At 34.3% G+C, this 19672-nt stretch overlaps 2 protein-coding genes and 1 non-coding gene across 3 annotated transcripts; 1 reads left to right on the top strand and 2 right to left on the bottom strand.

Moving 5' to 3' along the window:
- Window positions 1-436: 436 nt before the first annotated feature.
- LOC110670840 (probable serine/threonine-protein kinase PBL23) lies at window positions 437-4033 on the bottom strand. The gene is made up of 5 exons (XM_021833114.2): window positions 2840-4033; window positions 1981-2162; window positions 1663-1852; window positions 1126-1517; window positions 437-1042 (listed from the first exon to the last, which is right to left on the bottom strand). The coding sequence occupies exons 1-5, from the start codon at window positions 2961-2963 to the stop codon at window positions 749-751; spliced, it is 1182 nt and encodes a 393-aa protein (XP_021688806.2). The 5' UTR covers window positions 2964-4033; the 3' UTR covers window positions 437-748.
- Window positions 4034-4530: 497 nt separating this feature from the next.
- On the bottom strand, window positions 4531-7112 carry LOC110670839 (uncharacterized). Its single transcript, XM_021833113.2, has one exon. It carries the CDS (start codon window positions 6789-6791, stop codon window positions 4671-4673), a length of 2121 nt encoding a protein of 706 aa, XP_021688805.2. The 5' UTR covers window positions 6792-7112; the 3' UTR covers window positions 4531-4670.
- An 8952-nt stretch (window positions 7113-16064) lies between these two features.
- On the top strand, window positions 16065-16171 carry LOC131179751 (small nucleolar RNA R71). Its single transcript, XR_009148638.1, has one exon. It is a non-coding gene; the product is annotated as a small nucleolar RNA R71 (small nucleolar RNA).
- Window positions 16172-19672: the final 3501 nt, after the last annotated feature.

Here is a 19672-nt window from a genome sequence, read left to right as displayed (position 1 = left end):
AAAAATTGGTTTCTTTTTCAGGAAAGGCAAGTGGGTCTGGGAGAGAAGTAGGAGCACAGCAGAGCCCTGTGGCCTTAAGGACACCGAGAGAAGAAGGCAAGAGAAGCTAAAACCCTTTTATGGTTTTCTCTGAAATTGTAAGGCACAATATTAAACTGCGGATGTACCATTCTACTGTGGATGGGCATGGATGTTATGAGACTCTTACATTGCAGACGATTTTTGTTTTTATTTTTTCGCAAATAAAGGGAGGGAAGCTTGAACTTGTCACCCTATCCAAGTTCATATGTTAGAAAATTTTAATTTTAATATCTGACAGCTAAAATATATGGATGTGAACATTACACTTTGTTTAATGGATGTTACTTTGTGAATAATAATAATAATAATGTAACCAAACATGTTTGCAAGAAAAGAAGCATTAATTTATGTTTAAAATGGTCCTGTCCAATGCCATTGTAGGTGATAAATTTGAGCATTGTTTGAACTTTACTTCCTTCTGTCCTATTTGCTGAAGAATGAGTAAATGGCTTGAACAAATTGTGATTAGAATCCCTCCAATAACACTGCTAGGATACACAATGATTTGCCACAGAGGTAGCAGCTGTACACTCTTGTTATCAATGGCAGTTCTTACAAAGGCAAAACCAAAAACATAGAAAAATGATATCTGAGTAATGAAAAAAATGGTTGTTTTACAATGTCTTAAAAAAAAAAATGTAAGCTGCATTAAAACTTCTTCCATTTCCTACCCCTGCCAGTCATCTGGTCTATTAGGTTCAGCATGATTTTCTTCTGTATCACTATCAGGATAAGCTACATTGACATGGTCATCCACTCCCTCATCTTCTTCTTCCTTCACTGCTAAGTATTCCAGAGCTGTTACAACATCGCTCATTATTGGCCGAGTAGTAGCTTCCTCTTGGAGACACATAGCTGCAACTGCAAGTGCTTGATAAAGACCCTTAATAGGATAATTCCTTTCTAACAATGGGTCTGCCATTAATTTGAACTTTCTTCTGTCTTTAAATAGTGGTGTTGCCTGCACAAGAGAAATATATTGAAATCAAGATAAGGGCATCAAGTTTATAGTACAAATCACAAATTTCTGTACATAGTACATACCCATACAACCAGATTCTGCTCTTCGGTTGGTCTCGAATTGTCGATAACTCTTCTTCCTGTGATGATCTCCAGAAACACAACTCCAAAGCTGTAAACATCAGATTTTGACGTCAATTGGCCTGTCAATGCATACTCAGGTGCACAATAGCCATAAGTTCCCATCACTCTAGTGGAAACATAAGTCTTGTCTCCTGTTGGACCAAGCTTTGCCAGACCGAAATCTGAGAGCTTTGGATTGAAAGTCTCATCTAATAATATGTTTGATGCTTTAAAGTCACGGTATATTACTGGAGGATTTGCTGTTTCATGCAAGTATTCAAGTCCTTTTGCTGCTCCTGAAGCAATTTTCATCCTTGTTTTCCAATCCAAAGGCTTTCTGCCTGGTGCTAAATCTGAAAAGAAAATTCTGGCCGATTTTTACATAATAACCTTGAAGATACAACAATTTTTTGATCTAAACTGTAATTTTTTATGCAGTGCAATCATTGTTATCAGTTGAAAGAGCAAGAAATTGAAGTGCAGTTACTTTGTACGCACCAAGAAGGTGATCCTCAAGGGAGCCATTGGGCATGTAATCATATACTAAAATCCTTTGATCACCATCAGCACAATATCCAACTAGATTCACAAGGTTGGTGTGGTGAAGAAGGCTCAACATCAAAACTTCTACTAGGAATTCTCTGTTTCCTTGAAATCCATTTCGGTCGAGTTGCTTGACAGCAACAACCTAAGCAAATGAAAACAGCACAATAATCATTGATTCAACTCAACAACACACACACGCACACACACACGCACTTTCTTTATTTGTAGAAGAAAATAATGAAAGAAACAAGAATTATACTGCAGTAGTACTTTGTTTGTTTTCTCAATCTGCCCTTTGTACACCCTTCCAAAACCACCTTCCCCTAGCAGATTGTCAGGGTTGAAGTTTTTAGTTGCCACAGATAACTCACGGAATGTGAAGACATCAGCAGATATATTGCCCTTTCCAATTTTCTTGATTTCTTCGGTTATATACCTTCTTCTGCTGCTATCTGCAGATTAAAATACCATTAATTAGATGTGGCTCCTTAAGGTTGTAGGGAAAATAAAATTCTTGCTTCTTCTGCTGCTATCTAAACATTGTTGATGAATTGAGTATTTGGCATGATGACAATGTGGCCAAGAGTATTGACATGAAGGGTGAACGTCAAAAAGTTGCCTGGTTAATTTCCTATAAAAGAAAGGTGTAATTTAGTATTGCCTTGTATTATATTTGAAGCACAGTGACATAAAAAATAACATCAAATAGGGAAACAAATAAACTCTTGAATCTCCATTTTAATGGTAGAAAATTGACAAAGAAGGTAAAGGTTTAGACAATAGCATAGATTACATTCCAAAATTCAAGGATTGTGCAGGTAAATTCCACAAGAAGATGGTCTCACTGATGAATGCAAAAGCAATAGGATTCAACTCCAAGAAACAAATCTAGGATGCATTATATGGCAACTTATGAATTATAAGCAATCATTTTTGGGCAAGGGGACAACCGAGAGAACAATCATTTATGTTAATACCAGGGTTTTTAACATATGATTAAGATGGATATTGCTGAAAAAACAAGAAACAAGGTCAAGGGAAAATTGAAGGAGAAAAAAAAGGAAATCCATATGCTCTTTAAAGTTTTCATAAAATTTAAGAATTTAACAGTAGAGCTTCAAAAATGTACTGCTTCTGAAGGAGATGTTTGCGAATGAGGCTAAAGTTCTGGTGTCTTGATATTCCTTGATGCTTTTTTTCAAAGATTTTCTGCTGAGTTTTTGTTCTGACATGCAGCATGGAAAGCAGTTCATCTTGCCCTTCCTCTAATTCAACAACCATCAAAATCTTGAATCTAAACAAATATATATCACAGAGACATATATATGTTGGCCTGTTTGAGACTTGGAAAGATTCAGTCTCAAAAACAAGCAAAGGCATTCAATTCAAGAAATGGGTTGATCGTAGAGAGATGATCTGCTTAGCCTGCTGAAAACCTTAGCCCTGGAAGAGATTCTTGTTATTAAGAAGACACAAGAAAGTTCTTCCCTTCATTTTTGTTTTGCTTCATCTCTCAAAAGCCATTGAGCTAGGAAAGGGAACGAAGACTCTGTCAAATTTGCTAATTATAGTAATGGACAGGTACTTGCTATCTTTGTTTTAACAACCCTTGCCATGTACAGAATTTCTTTTTGAGGCAAAATGGGCTTGCTATGGTTTTCTTTGACATTTATCTCTATATGGTTATACATAGGATATTCTATTTAAGCATAGGTGCATGATTAGAAAAAATTTCACATTTTCTGCCCAGCCATGGTGGCTTAAACCACCCATACCAAAATTGTAACCCACTAAATTATATATCCTAAGGTTTGGCGATCATTGGGTATCAAGCCATTTCACAAGGGATCGATCGTAAAATTGGAAAGGAAGGTACTTGGCGGGAAATGGGTATCATTTTTTTTTTCAACAATTGCAGAAATTTTCTGTTTTTTTCGGGAAAATGAGGGAAATCAAAGATGTAGCTCCTCCATTGTTTTGCCTCGTTAGGGAGTTTTGTTTCAGTAAAACAACCTCTATGAAGGGGAAACTTGGGAAAATAAGTGGGTTCAGAGAATCACAAAGGCAAAAGGAGCAGAGAGCTTTGCACAAAGTGATAATGGAGGGAAGGTATGCAGGTGGAGTTTGACAAAGAATGCAATTTCTTGCTCTTTCTCTCTCTTGTCAGATAGGCACAGATTGTAGTTGCAGGGCGAGAGCGCAATTAGGTAAGAAAACCTCCCTCCTTTTTCATTATGGGTAAATTACAATTTGAAGCCCTGAATTTGATAAAAATTATTATTAAATCCTTTTTGTTTTTAATTTAAAATAATTTGATTTCACAATTTTGATTATATCTATTAGAAGCAAGAGAATTCTTTGTTATTTAAAATAATTAAAAAAATATAAAGTAAATTGTAAAAACTAATATAGTTTTAGAAGTTCATTCTAAAAGAAAAAGTTACCAACTTAACTGTAAAAGCCAGTAGACCACAAAACTATTATCCTGTTTATAAAACTTTTTAAATGAAATTAATAACAAGTCCTTGTAAGAAACCAATGAAAAAGAAAAAAGAAGGAAAATTTTATGCAATTGAATAGAAAATATATTAGATATAGTATTATTAACATTTTGGAATCATTAAATACATTTGATATTGATTACTTCATCTATGTTTATTTATTTTGTTACTCATAGTTTTGCTGCCTGAAATCCTCTCCCCAAGAACTTCTCTTTTTATGTCTGATTCACAATTAGCTAGAAAAAGAAAGAGTTGCTGAATTTACCATTCAGACTGAGATGATGACTCAGTTTGGCATGATTTAATCTTTGATCAGAAGTAGTAGAAGGATAATAAAATGTTATTTTGAGCTCAAACACTTAGGTTTATTCTGCATTCAATAAAAAGTTACTGCTGTTTTCATATGAAAAAGTTCAACAATAATATCAGAAAAAAAAATTAAACTAATCTTTACTACATTCATCTGTATGGAAACCTGTTGCCAAATCTTGCTGCTTTTAGTATAGTAATTTCTTTTTCAAGCCTTTTAATCCGAGCCTCAAGTGCCAATCCTGGTATTTCAAGTGTATCACTACTATCTTCTCCTTCATTGCCAGTGAGGCTTACCTTGTTATAAACCAGATTTCCTTGTTTACTCTTACTTGTTTCTTCCATGCCTCTCTGTGAACTCCCCACTGCAACCTCACTATGCAAAATGTTCTCTACAAATTTTGGCATTGAATCCATCTTTCTTGCAGTTTTATCATGCGTAAATGAAGCTGAAGAGCTTTGAGATTGACCAAACAACATATCACTATTATCAAAGGCTCTCTTGCCAAAAGTCTTGCAATTATGACAGGTAGTCAACATTTCCTCATCTGTTTGATCATGGGAATTTTCCATTTTCACCACGTTATATTTGGGATGAAAACCAGGTGGAACATCAGGAACTCTAGCTTTCTTCTTTATTTTTGCAGCCTGTTGGTCTGTTTTCAATCTCTGCATACTAGTTTGCATCTCTGTATCTTCTGTAAATGAGGACGAAGAACTTTGAAATTGGCTAGACAATTTAATAGCATTGCTAAATTTTGTTTTGCTAAATCTCTTGCGTTTGCTACAAGTACCTGGTTTATCTTCCTCAACAGAATCTCTACGCTTCCTCTTCTGTATTGAACTTCTTTGCACGGAAACCTTATTTGATTCTTGTTGGCCCAAGACCAATTGCTTCCACCACTTCAAGTATCGAGATGTAACACCCGATTGGAACAGTCTTGATGGGACATAAAACTTTGAATCAACGATAGGCCTAGAGTAATTTGTCCAACCAACTTCTGAAGTCTCATCACATTGTTCTACATGACCTGGAATATCCTGATCAATTCCAAATTGCATTGCTACTCGATGTGGAAAGTAGTTTTCTATAAATCCTATTCCAACAAGTTTGGAGACCCTCAAGCAACAAGCAAATGACTCCAGATCCCTATCTAAATCCAAATCTGTTGATAGCCACTCTTCTTTTTCATTGTAAAACCTGGGAAAGCGCCAATTATGCAGAAGTTTTGCATAAGGTCGCCAAACAAAACTCTCTCCAGCAGAAGCTAAAGCCAACCCAACATCGTCAACTTTTGAAAATCTCACTTTGTTCCATCGGGAAAATCTTGGATCACCTCGGATGATCATGTTAGGATTCGGCTGCAATGCTTGGAATCTCTCCCATGCCCAAAGTTGCACCAACTGAAATGGCGAGGGGATGTGCAGTATTGATTCATTGTTTACATCCTCACCAGTTTTAAATTTGGAAGAGATAATTATTCCTTTCAATCGACTCAAATCCCTGTAAATACTTGCAAGAACTGCTGGTGCAAGAGCAACTGGGATCCCTCTAGCCAGATTGATCGCTATGGGGAAAATATTTTTCCTAATTGTCTGCGCTGAGTTTTGAAAAACAAATCTTGACAACCACAGTGAAAGAAATGCTTCGTGCTCTATTTCAGTGCCACACTGAATAAAATTCCTCATCCATGCATACTGACAGACCTTTTTAGCTTTACTCATAACCACTTTTTGAGTATCCATCAATTTCCCTTCAATCTTCTTCCATTCTATCTTCTGAACAGAGCATGAAACAGGGGATCCCAGAACAGGGTAATCCCCCAAAAACATAACATCCTCTAACGTAATAGTAGCTTCTGCCCAAGGGAAAATGAACGTGTTGGTGTTAGGACACCAATACTCAGCTAACCCAAAAATCAAATTATCATATCTAGGTATTTCATAAGTGGAACTCAGAATTGCTTCACAAATACCAGCCTTTTCCCAAGCAGAATGGTGTATCGAATGCATGCAAGAAACCCATTTGTTCCAATCTTTATGATGGTGTCTCCACGCTCCAAACGAGACCTTGAAGCTGGGTGCAAAGGCTGGTGGCAGTGGTAAAGACACAGAGTAAGAAGGAAGATCAGGTTCATCAATGGAGGAAATGATAGGTTTCAGGAAATGGGCTGTTCTCAGAATTGGCTTACAATCACCAACTGGTGAAATAATGAGTACCTCTCTTTCTTCGATGATGGTGGAAGTAGTATCCAGGAAGGGTTTTGCCATTACTGAAATTCAAGTCTGTTTTGATTATTGGGGAAAAGCCGAAATAGAAAGGTTTGAGAGGAGAATGGAGCGTGTTGATTTTGATGGTACAATTTTCTCTTCCGTGTATAGATCAAGAGGTTTTCATTTTCCAAAGGCCTTGCCTTTGGTCTTCCTTCTTATCGCAAATCCAGTTTTCCACGGAGGACACGTCAACATTCTGTTGAAGCGCAATTTTGCCAAAAGTCTATCAATGTCACCCAGAAATCAAGATGATTTCTATTGGACTCCAAGGGTAAATGAGAGAAACCATTTAACATGAACTTATTTCCTGATTTTATTTTCGTTATTTTAACTTTAATCTATTTTTAAAAAAATTTTAAATATTAATTTTATTTTGTAAAAATCTCTCCATCTAGTTATAAGAGGTTCCCATTTAAAAAAAAAATTTTTTTTTTCTTATATCTCATTCTTTTTGTATTAAAAAAATACTGATTATTTTAACTATTACTTAGATTTATCATAATTATCATAAAAATATTAATGCTATCACAATAATTTACTTCTTATTAATAAATTTAAGTTAATAGATAAAAGTGAAACATGAGGTAGAGTACAAGGACGAGCTATAAAAATTACTCTAAAATTTTTGTATAAATACGATATATTATATGTCTCAAATATAATATATATAGTAAAATCAATATATAAATTAAATAAAATTTACGTATTTATTTATTAAATTATGAAAATGCGATATATTATATGCCTCAAATATAATATGTATAGTAAAATCAATATATAAATTAAATAAAATTTACGTATTTATTTATTAAATTTATAATAAATTAGATCTACATATATTTTTTTAATTTTTATGTATTTTTAAGAAAACTATGCACTCCCTTTAAAAGAAAATCTCAGCTTGAATTTTATTGAATGAAATCTAAACTTAATTACATAAATTTTAGGAGTTTATATAGACATTAAGAAAAATAAATATACTATTTAAAAAGTTTGGATAACTTAAAAAAAATTAGGAATCTTAGACAAAATAAGAAAAAAATTTAAATTCTAGATAAAATAAAAAAAATAAACAATTTCTAACTAGAATAAGAGGATACCTAAATTTTAAATTCTAATGAAATCTTATAACAAAATTTTTTGAATTCAATTTAATATATATAAAAATTTTGTATACAGTATAGTCATTAAATTTTAATTTGTAATATAATATTTTTTTAATTTATTAAAAGGTGAAAGCACTCTTAAGAAATATTAAGAATTGAATATTCCATCTTTCTTAAAAAAATAAATGAGAACATGAAACATAATAACAGGTAATATAAATATTTATTCTCTCTCTTTTTCTCTTCTTTTTTCCACTATGTCAATCTCTTTTCTCATTAAAACAAAAAAAGAAAGAAAATCGCCAAACTCATTAAAATCATCAAACAAGATTTTCAATACATAAACAAATTTCTTACAAATCTTTAAAATAAAATTTAAAAATTGAAATAACAATAAAATCAACAAAATTTTCAGTACATATTACTAGCATCACCACCATTCTTCCCCAACATACCATCACTTCCACTTGGTTTTTACCCTAAAAATCAACAAACACGAGCTAAATTTGGGAGGTGAGAATCTATTTGCAAGTCAGACCCCGAAATAGAATTTCTTGGAGATGGAAGCTTTACAGCAAAAACATATTTTCCTCTATATGGTATTGGTTCTTCCACAAATTCTCTTAAACTATCAAGTATGAAAATTTTCCGTAATAAAACGGTGATATTGAACACAAAAGGTCCACCAATCAATAAAAAAAACAGGTTTTATATATACATATATAACAAAAACCAAATCCAACCCAAAATAAGTAGCAGCATCCATCAAGAATCCAAAGAAGTAAAACCCAGTTTGTAATTCCAGACAGATGATTGATTTTTATCCTTTTGCCTGGTTATCGAAAAAAAAAAAAGGAAAGAATTTTAGAAGTAAACATGATAATTCATCGAACGAGAGTTGGAGGAAGTAATATGATATTGCAAGGAAATTTAAAGAAACTTAAAATAGAAATTTGGCATCGAATCGGGTTTGGAAGAGAAGAGAAAAGAGCTGTTTTCATGATACAAGAGGTTATTACCTTAGAAATTTTCTCTAATCATTCAGAATAAGTGTTAGTTTTTGGGCATAAAAAAACATAGCAGAGAAGAAGGAAAAACATCTTTTATCGAGCTGAGCATAAATATATGCACATTACAAAAAAAATCTTTACATTAGCAGAATGACATCAGCTCACCACTACCTTCCAACATTTGTCTTCTAGCTTTTTCAAGATTTAAACTACATCATAAGTTTACAACTTCTAGATACATCTTTCTTGATCACATGCTTAAGCTAGAATTACATTTTTAAACAAAAAAATATCATCAAAATACTGATAAAGTGACAGCAAAAGTGTCACAGCTGCTCAACAATCTCCTCCTTGGCACTTTGCTGGAAACACCTAGCTTGTGCCTTAGTGTTTCAAAAAAGAGTTTCAAAACTTGATTTTGGTAAGGTTTTGGTCATGATATCAGCTAGTTGATCTTCTGACTTGTAATGAACAAGCTTTACATAACCATTTCTTTCAGCTTCTTTAATAGCGTGGAACTTGACAAGAATCTTCCATGTTGAATAGGATTCTCAGCAATTGAAATGGCTGACTTGTTGTCACATTGAATTTCAATAGCCTCCATTTGCTTTTCCTCCAAATCAACAAGAAGTTTTCTGAGCCATAATGCTTGGTTAGCAGCACTAGCAGTAGAGATGTATTCAGCTTTCACTATGGATTGCGCAACCACCTCTTGCTTCTTGGAATTCCATGAAAATGGACCTGAATCAAATGAGAATAAGTAGCCAGAGCTGCTCTTCATATCATCTCTGTTTCCAGCCCAATCACTATCAACATAGCCCTTCAATTTAACTTCATTTAAATACCACACACCAAGTTTTGCAGTACCTTTAACATATCTGAGGACTTGTTTAGCAGTAGCAAAAAGACTTTATGAGGGAGAACTCATGAATCTTGACAATAGACTAGCTGAGAACATTAAGTCTGGCTTTGTAGCTGTTAAATACAATAAATTCCCAATAAGGCTCCTATAAACAGTTGCATCAGTTTTGTCTGAACCATCCTCCTTAGTTAGATGTTCATTGTGAACAATAGGAGCAGCAACACTTTTGCACTTCTTCATATGAAATTTCCTTAACAACTCCAAGGCATACTTGTTTTGAGATAAGAAGATGCCACGTTTACACTGCCACACCTCCATACCAAGGAAGAATTTCATCAATCCAAGGTTAGACATTTCAATGACATTTTGCATTTGTAGCTTGAACTGATTTATAAACTCAGATTTGCCACCTGTGACCAATAAGTCATTTACATATAAAGAGATAATAAATGCATTTCCATTAGAGCATAGCTTAGTGTACAATGTAGGCTCATTTTCGCTCCTCTTGAAGCCTTCATTTAGCAGATAATTATCAATCCTGCTGTACCATGCTTGAGGAGCCTGTTAAGGCCATAGAGTTCCTTATGAAGCTTTTACACCTTGTTTTCCTGGCCTGGCACAACAAAACCTTTTGGTTGCTGGATGTAAATTTCTTCTTAAAGATAACCATTCAAGAATGCTGATTTTACATCCAAATGATATATTTTCCAGCATTTTTGAGTAGCTAGAGCCAAGAGCAACCTAATGTATCATGTTTAGCCACAGGAGCAAAGGTATCTCCAAACTCTACTCCAGGTTGCTATGCATAATCCTTCACCACAAGTCTAGCCTTATATTTATGAATGGAGCCATCGGCATTGGGTTTAGTTCTGAAAATCCATCTTACCCCAATTTCATGTTTACCTTCAGGCTTCTCCACTAGCTCCCATGTTTTATTTTTTTCTATCATGTGTATTTTTTCTTTAATAGCTTTCCTCCATTCTTCGCACTCTATGGCTTCTTCATAACTTATTGGATCAGTGATTGCAAGGTTGCATCTCTCATAAATTTCAGCCAAAGGTCTGTTACCTCTAACTGCAAATTCTGAGTCAACAACTGAATCTCCTCCTTCTTGATTTGCATCTTCTTCATGGGGCATACTCTTCAAGCTTTTGATCTCATTGAAGGACTCAACTTCTTCTTTATCCCAATTAGACTTTTTAGCCTTATCAAATTTAATATTTCTACTCAACATAACCTTCTTTTTGTTATTGCAACCAATAAAGATCCCAACTTTAGCTTTGCTATCCAACTTATCTCTTTTAACTTTGGGTATATAAGTGTAGCAAATAGACCCAAAGACCCTAAGATGCGCCACTTTCGGTTTGAATCTATGCCATGCTTCATATGGAGTTCTATCCTCCAAGGCTTTTGTTGGCAATCTATTGAGCAAATATACAACAATATTTACTACTTCAGCCCAAAATTTCTTAGGGATCTGCTTTTCAAACAATAAACATCTGCTCATTTCCATTATGGTTCTATTCTTCCTCTTACTCACTCCATTTTATTGAGGAGTGTAAGGACTGGTGAGCTGATGATGAATCCCTACTTCCCTGCATATTATTTTAAATTTTTTTGAGGTATACTCAGTCCCATTATCTGACCTGAGAGTCTTGATGCTACAATTTGATTGATTTTCAACCATAGACTTGAATTGCAAGAAAATACTAGATACTTCAGATTTGTGCTTTAAGAAATAAACCCAACAGAACCTTGAGTAATCATCTATAAAGATGATGAAGTGTCTATTTCCATTTAAAGATGAAGTCCTCATAGGTCCACATAAATCAGTGTGAACTAATTGTAGCTTCTCAGTGGCCCTCCAAGCTTTGTTAATTGGAAATGACAATTTTTTTTTTTTTTGCTTTCCATGCTGACATATACACAAACTAGTTGATCTTCATTTATAGCAGGGATACTATTAGTCAAATGTTTAGCATGCAAAAGTTTTAGAGAGTTGTAGTTACAACGGCTAAATCTCTTGTGCCATAACTGAGATTGATAAAATGACCTTGCATTTAGTGCATGAATCTCAGTTTTGTTCCACTCAATAGGAAAACTCTTATCTTTCATCTTAAGAGATAAGAGTTCACAGCCATTTTGATCAAAGATAGCGCTGGACATATTGTGAAAGCTTGAAGAATAATTTTTTTTAAGCATTTGTCCTACACTTAATAGATTTTGACTTATTTCTGGAGCAAATAAGACATCTGAGATGAATTTGATACCTGTTGGTGTCTCAATGGCCACTTTTACTCTGCCTTTGACATCCACATACTTCCCATTGCCAATTTTAACCTTTAAGGCATAGCTTTTATCTAACACTCTGAATATGATTGCATCATGAGTCATATGATGGGTGCAGCCACTATCCACTAACCAGGAATTCTTGCAGCTGCTTGTTGCAATAAAAATTTGCTCCTCCCATTGTTGTGCATCTTCAGTCACTTAAGCCTATTGTACTTATTGTTCTCCTTTATTTTTGCTTACTTTTCAACAAGCCCTTACTGCTTACATGCTCTACATTGCACATTTGGTCTAAACCAGCATGTGATTTGTTTTTTTTAGCAATGTGAGCATGGTGGGTACTTCTTTCAATCACCATCTTTGCTTGCAGCTTTTTCTCTCCTTCCTCCCATTTGCTTCTTTTTACCAATTGCAGATGGAGTTCTTCCCATTTGTTTTGCAAAAAGTGCACCTTCAAAAGACTCTTCTTGTCTTATGGCTCTTCTCTACTCTACTGCTTGCAAGGCATTAACCAACTCAGTTAAAGATAACTGAGAAAGGTCTCTGGAGTCTTTAAGAGAGGAGATCTTCGGTTCAAATTTTTCTAGTAGACATTCAACAATTCTCTTATCAGTAAGCTCTTCATCAAGCAATCTGATCTGATTCACTATCTTCATAAGCTTGTCAACATACTCTTTGACAGTTTCAGTATTCTTCATCTTTAAATGCTCAAACTCTCATCTTAGATTTAGCACTTGCATCTGCCTTTTATTGTCATTGCCCATGAACTCCTCTCTAAGCTTATCCCAAGCTTCTTTAGCAGTCTCACAAGCCATAATTTTTGTAAAACTCACATCTGTGACAGCAGAGTGAATGTAGGATAAAGCCTTATACCTTTTTGCTTCCTCCTCATTATGTAACTTTATCTGGGCTATAGTTGGATTTGCAGGCAATGGCTCTAGATCTTTACTAGTTTCCACCACCTCCCATAGGCACGGGAGCTTTTGTATAATGAACATCTATGCAACTAAGTATGGAGGTGTGGCATAACTAAGTATGAATGTATAATGAACCTATATGCAACTAAGTATGTATAACTAAGTATATGAAGCTATATGCATTGAATATGTGTGAATATATACAAGTATGAATTAATGAATGATTATGTAACTATATGCTAATGAAAAGGAAAAATAATTTTTGCAAAAAATTTACCCTCTCCCCCATACTCAGAATGGACATTGTCCTCAATGTCAAAAGAATACAAGGAATGGGATAATTTGGCGATAAAATAAATTCAAAAGGCTCACTCAAATTTGTGCAAAAAATATATGGCTAATATGTGCATAAAGAATGGATAAGTACGCCTAATGAACTTAAAAGAAAGTGGATGGATGTTACCCTGTTGCATAAGTAGCAACTTGTTACCTCATTGAAGATGTAACAAATTTAATTAAAGAAAAATTTGGAGCTGCTGTACACTTTGCAAAAAGAAAAACAGGGTCCACATGAAATCAATTAAGCACAAAATGAAATATGGAAGTAAGAATGTAATCAAGATATAGCCATTCAACAAGAAAAATTCCAAATGAGCATATTAAAAACAAGTAAAGCATTAAAGAGTCAAAATAAAAAGAAAAATGTACTGGTAAATAACTAAAAATACTAAATAAACAACCATCTCAAATAAAAACACAAATAAAATATTAACTAAACAAGCTATGAAAGGATAAAGCTAACTAAACAAGTAACTAAAAGAACTAACTAAATAAACAATTAAATAAAAACATGAAATATAAATGTTGTAAGTAAAACTATTTAGCCAAGAATAACAACTCCTTTGCCCTTGCCATTTGGTGGAGGTGGTGGTGGTGGTTTTGGCTTTAGAAAAATCTTATGCATACAAAGTATTGGGCTAATTTCTTTTATATCATCAATTGTAAATCCCAAAACTCTCCTATATTCTCTAAAAACTCTCAACAATTTGTCAATCTCAATATCAGTCAAGGATGCATTAATTATAACAGGATATGTTTCATTGGGTCCAAGAAAAGCATACCTGAGGTTTGAAGTGAGAGGTTTAAGATCTACCTTTGGGGCATCCTATACCTTTAATGATGGTGATTTAATCTCCAATGCCTCCACTTCTTCAAGCTTAAAAATTGTAGCTTCAGGATGTGGTGGTGAGCTCTCTAAGTGTTGTGCAAAAGTAGCTATGTGAGGATTGTCATCATCAATGCTCCTACCATGGACTAAGCAATTTTCAAGTGGGTCTTGTGGATAGCTTCTTCTGAAATGCTTTTGAACAATCTCATCAATAATGTCTACCCGCAAATAAGACTCAACTTCTTCATGTTTCCTCTTCATGGCTGGATTGATATTGAATATCATTTGATCATCTCCCACTCTAAGTGTCAATTTCTCACCCTTTACATCAATTAAAGCACCAGCTGTGACCAAAAATGGTCTTCCCAACAAGATAGGAATTTTTGTGTCTTCTTCCATATCTAAAATGACAAAATCCATCAGAATGTAGAATTTTCCAATCTTGATAGGCACATTTTCTAGAATGCTTTTTGGATACTTAATTGAATGGTCAGCCAATGAAAGATATATATTGGTGGGCTTCAACTCTCTCATATTTAACTTCTCATATATTGAAAGTGGCATTAGGCTGAAGCTAGCTCCAAGGTCACATAAGGCATTTGCCACACAGTTATCATCGATATGACAAGGAATGGAAAACACACCTGGATCCTTGAGTTTGGGAGGTAACTTGTTTTGAATTATAGCACTGCATTGCTCTCCCAAGTTGATGGTATCATAATCCTCTAGCCTTCTCTTGTTGGTAAGGATCTCCTTCAAGAACTTAGTATAACTTGGCATTTGGGATAATGCTTCAGTGAATGGCACATTGATATACAACTTCTTCTGCACTTCAAGGAATTTGCCAAATTGTTTATCTAGCTTCCGTTTGATGAATCTTTGAGGGTAGGGAAGGGTTAGCTTATAAGGTTCAGGTGAGATGTATGGTTTTTCTCCCTCATTTTGCTCACTTTTGCTTTCTTTTTCTTTTTCATTTTTCTTGCTCTCAACTGAATTTTCTTCTTCTGTGTTATCTTTTTCTTCTTTCTTATTTTCACTCCCTTGATCAACTTTTTTACCACTTCTCAAGTTCATAACCTTATATTGTTCATGGGGGTTTTGTGGTTGGCTAAGTTGTTTTCCATAGAATTTAGATCCTGATGAGCTTACTTGTTGAGCTAATTGAGTCTCCAACATACGGTTATGAGCTTGTAGCTGATCCATAATTTGTCTCATGTGTTGCATTTCTTCCTCCAATTTGCTATTCATCTTACTTTGTTTAGCAAAAAATTTTTCCATCATACTTTCCAAGGTTGGCTTTGGTTCAGGAGGTGGAAGAGGTTGTTGTGCTCTTGATTGATATCCAAGTGGTGGCCGCCTTGTGGGCTGAAATTGAGGCTGAAACTAAGGCCTATTCTGCTATATATACTGTTGGTTATGAGCATAGTTTGAGCTTTGACCTTGTTGAGCAAAAGTTGCTTGTGGTCTCCATGTTGAGTTGTTCATATTAGAATAAGAATTTCCCATAGGTTTCTGTTGATAACCTCCTGCATAAGCAACTTGTTCCTGCAAATAATCATCACCGTAGGAAGAGTAATTAACTCCACAACTTTAGGTTCCATCGGTGTAGGCAATTTATTGCATAGTTGTAGGAGTTGAGACTATTGTCTTTGTGCAAAAATCACTAAGAAGCTGAGTCAACTGATCAAATCTTGCATTCATGTAACTAACTGAGTCAAGTTCATAGATCCCAGCCTTCTTTGGCTCAATTGCTCTAGGATTTCCTCATAAATGGGTATTATGAGTAATCTTCTCTAATAGATCGTAGCATTCTTCACTTGTCATTCTCATGAAATCTTCTCCTGCTTGTGAATCAATTGTATTTCTTATGGCAGGAGTAACTCTGGTGTAGAAATTCTGAACAATCATCCATTTAGGTATTTCATGAAGAGGACATTGCCTTTCAAGCTCATTAAATCTCATCCAAGATTCATACAAAGTTTCATCATCCTTTGGTCTGAAAGCTACCATCAAATTCCTCAAATGAGTGGTCTTCCCATGTGGGAAAAACTGTGATAGAAAAGCTTGAGATAGCTGCTCCCAAGTAGCCATAATAGCTTGTGGAAGTATATCATACCACTCCAATGCTGAATCTCGAAGAGAGAATGGGAATAAGGTCAGCCGAATAAGTTCATCTGAAACTCCAGGCTGTCTTTGTGTGCCACATATCATCAAAATTTTCTTTAAATGAGAATGGGGATTTTCAAGTGAGTTACCTCCAAATTGTGAATTCTGGACCATTTGAATAAGACCAGTTTTTAACTCAAATTGATTAGCTCTAATGATAGGTCTATTATTTCTCACATTTGCACATCTAGGAAAGCATAATCTAACATGGACCTTCTTTGAGGATCATTTTGATTAACAACTTCATTCTGCCTATTCTGATTATTTCCTCCATTGTTTCCATCAATAACTCTATTTTGATTCTCCATATTTTCAATTTTCTCCTCGTACTCAAATGTTTGTTGTTCTTCTTTTCCTGCTTCCTTTCTTCTCTTAGATTCCTTTTTGTTAGCTCGACAAAATTTTTCAATTTCAGGGTTGAACAACAATTGAGTATCACTTGTGCTTTTCGATCATCTCATAAATAAGAAAAGTACCTGAAAAACACAAGGAATAACAGTGAAAAAAAAAAATAAAAATTTTAATCAGCTTAAAATAATTAAAATCCAACTTAAAACCAAACAATTCACCGGCAACGGCACCAAAAACTTGATGTTGCTGTGAAATAGTTTCTGCAAGTGCACAGATCACAGTAGTATAGTTTTAAAAAAATATTGTTCCCATAGGAAATTGTGCTTAAATTGGAACTGAAAGATTAAGCTAGTTAGAATACTAAAATTTAAAGATATTGATAATGAAATTTAAAATTGAAATTGGTATTTGAGGAATTTAAGCCAAATCAAACAATTAATTAAACTAATTGAACTAGATGACTAAAACTTAAAGCTAAAATTGTAGATTATGGATTCAAGGTGATTTAAATATAACTTCAATAAAAATTAAAATGATTATACAGATAGGGTTTTCAATATTGTTTGCATGTGGTTTATCCCAATTTAGCCAAACACATGAGAATTGCAATTTTGAGGGAAATCAATTCTTCGTTCTTTGAAACCTTTTTCAAGCATTTCAAAGTTTGTATTCATAAAATCAAACCCTGTTTTCACGGTATTTTAAACCTGACAAAAACCCAATTAAAGCTCTAATTAATTTTAAAAGTCCCTTTAATCCTCTTAGCTTATCTCTAATACCAAGAAAACTAAGTTTATTGCAAGATTATCTATCACAAACATTCATTTTTCAGTCCATCTATTAAGGATTAAAACTTAATTTAATGAGGGCCCTTTCATCAAGCAAGACAATAAGCTTACAAGCAATAAATCAAAAATCAACAAATCTCATTTAAATAACTAAATCAGTTCAAAAACTACAATACAAAGCAATATTTACAGACCCATCTCTAGAATCTCAAAGTTACACTCACAAATCATGATTTCAAGACAAACCCAAGTAGAGAAATGAAGAAATAATAAAATTCTAAGCTAAGGGAAGGAAAAACCCAGTAAAATGATGAAGAATTTGCTGCTGGGATGTTGCAGAAGCTGTCCTTTGCCGCTGTAAAATCTGATTTCACGTGCTCCTCTTCCTTCTTCTCTCTCTTGCAAAATCTCCCTATTTTTCTCCTTGTGGAAAGAAAGAGAAAATGGTGTTTATATATGGTTCAGAGGTCTGCCCTAGAATATGTAAAAGACAGAAAATTATGGAGAAAATGATGTATTAAATCAGAGGGACGAAAATGCCACATCAACAATTTTCATTAAAACATCACAAATTGAATAAGTTGTGTTGCGCCTTGTATTGCAATTTGTGTAACTTTCTGTCTGAGAAAAACTTCATATCTAACAACGACACAACCTGTGACATAGCTGTGTCATAGGTTGTGCAACTTTCTGTTTCTCTAAAACTCAACTTCAAAATTTTCTTTTTGAAATTTTGCAATTCAACTCTAATTTCCTTCAAATGTCTGCTTTAATCAAAATATTATCAAAATTCTCCAAATTTAACCTTTATAACAAATAAATTCTAAAAATTAAACTAAAAAGTGTAAAAAGGCAAAATTAACTAAATATAGGCTAATATCTACAGTAAAAGCTATAAATAAGGGTAAATTATGTGCAAGAATTATAGCTAAATGATGATATAAAATGCATGCATCAAACTCCTCTCTAAGCTTATCCCAAGCTTCTTTAGCAGTCTCACAAGCCATAATTTTTGTAAAACTCACATCTGTGACAGCAGAGTGAATGTAGAATAAAGCCTTATACCTTTTTGCTTCCTCCTCACTATGTAACTTTATCTGGGCTATAGTTGGATTTGCAAGCAATGGCGCTAGATCTTTACTAGTTTCCAGCACCTCCCATTGGTCAAAAGTTCTCAAATAGGCTTTCATTTTAATTGACTAGACATGGAAGTTTTCACTTGAAAATGCAGGTGGTGAGGGGGCTGAATAGTTATTGGAAGCCATTTTGAAACTCTCAAGTGTTTTGGTGTTTATTATGAAGGAATATCCTTGCTGGTTTTCTCTGCTATTCAAGAAGACAAGGTCTCTCTGGTTTTTTTATCACTCACTCACTTTCGGCTCCCTCAAAGACCATAAAGGCTCTAATACCAATTGTTAGTTTTTGGGCATAAAAAACATAGCAAAGAATAAGGAAAAATAAACCAACAAAAACTTCAAAACATCTTTCATTGAGCTGAGCATACATATATATACATTACAAAAAAAATCTTTACATCAACAGAATGGCATCAGCTCACCACTACTTTCCAACACTTGTCTTCTAGCTTTTTGAAGATTTAAACTACACCACAAGTTTACAACTTCTAGATAAATCTACATCTTTCTTGATCATATGCTTAAGCTAGAATTACATTTTTAAACAAAAAATATCATCAAAATACTGATAATGTAACACTCTAAATTTTTAAATTTATTATTTTGTGAGTAATATTAATATTTTTATTTTTATTTAAATTTTAGGAAATTATTTGAAATTTTTCGAATATTCGAAATTGGGTTTGATTTCTCGAAAATATAAAACTTTGATGATTTTTAAAAATTAATTTAAAGACCACGTGGCAAAACTAAAAATATGTTTGGAGTCTACGAATTTTTCTGAGTTTTCTAGAATTTTTTTTCGGAATTTTTAGACCTCGTTTTCGATCCCAAGGCAGAGTAAAAATTTAAAATTTTGTATACTGAATCGAACCGGCCGAATCGAATCGGACCGGATCGGACTGGCCCTTTTCTTTTTCTTCCTTCTTCTCCCTCGCGCGCCCGACCTCTCCTCCTTCCCTTCCCATTTTCTCTCTCCTCCCTCACCCCCAGGCCACACCGCCACCTCCCCAGCTTCCCCACCTCGCCGGCTCACAGCCCCACCACCTGCCCACGGCCGGCCGACACTTCAAGCGGTCGGAAAA

The sequence above is a fragment of the Hevea brasiliensis genome, chromosome 4 (genome assembly GCF_030052815.1).
Source record: "Hevea brasiliensis isolate MT/VB/25A 57/8 chromosome 4, ASM3005281v1, whole genome shotgun sequence".
NCBI classification, from domain to species: Eukaryota; Viridiplantae; Streptophyta; class Magnoliopsida; order Malpighiales; family Euphorbiaceae; genus Hevea; species Hevea brasiliensis.
The sequence above is the reverse complement of the archived record's forward strand: the minus strand, read 5'-3'. Positions and strand labels throughout refer to the sequence as shown.

Excerpts from the sequence above, each read along its gene's own strand:
- LOC110670839 (XM_021833113.2), bottom strand. The coding sequence starts at position 6,791 with ATGGCAAAACCCTTCCTGGATACTACTTCCACCATCATCGAAGAAAGA.
- LOC110670840 (XM_021833114.2), bottom strand. The coding sequence starts at position 2,963 with ATGAACTGCTTTCCATGCTGCATGTCAGAACAAAAACTCAGCAGAAAA. Across the intron at positions 1,853-1,980 it reads AGATTGAGAAAACAAACAAA|GTTGTTGCTGTCAAGCAACT; the intron begins GTACTACTGCAG and ends TCATTTGCTTAG. Across the intron at positions 1,518-1,662 it reads CCTTGAGGATCACCTTCTTG|ATTTAGCACCAGGCAGAAAG; the intron begins GTGCGTACAAAG and ends TTTTCTTTTCAG.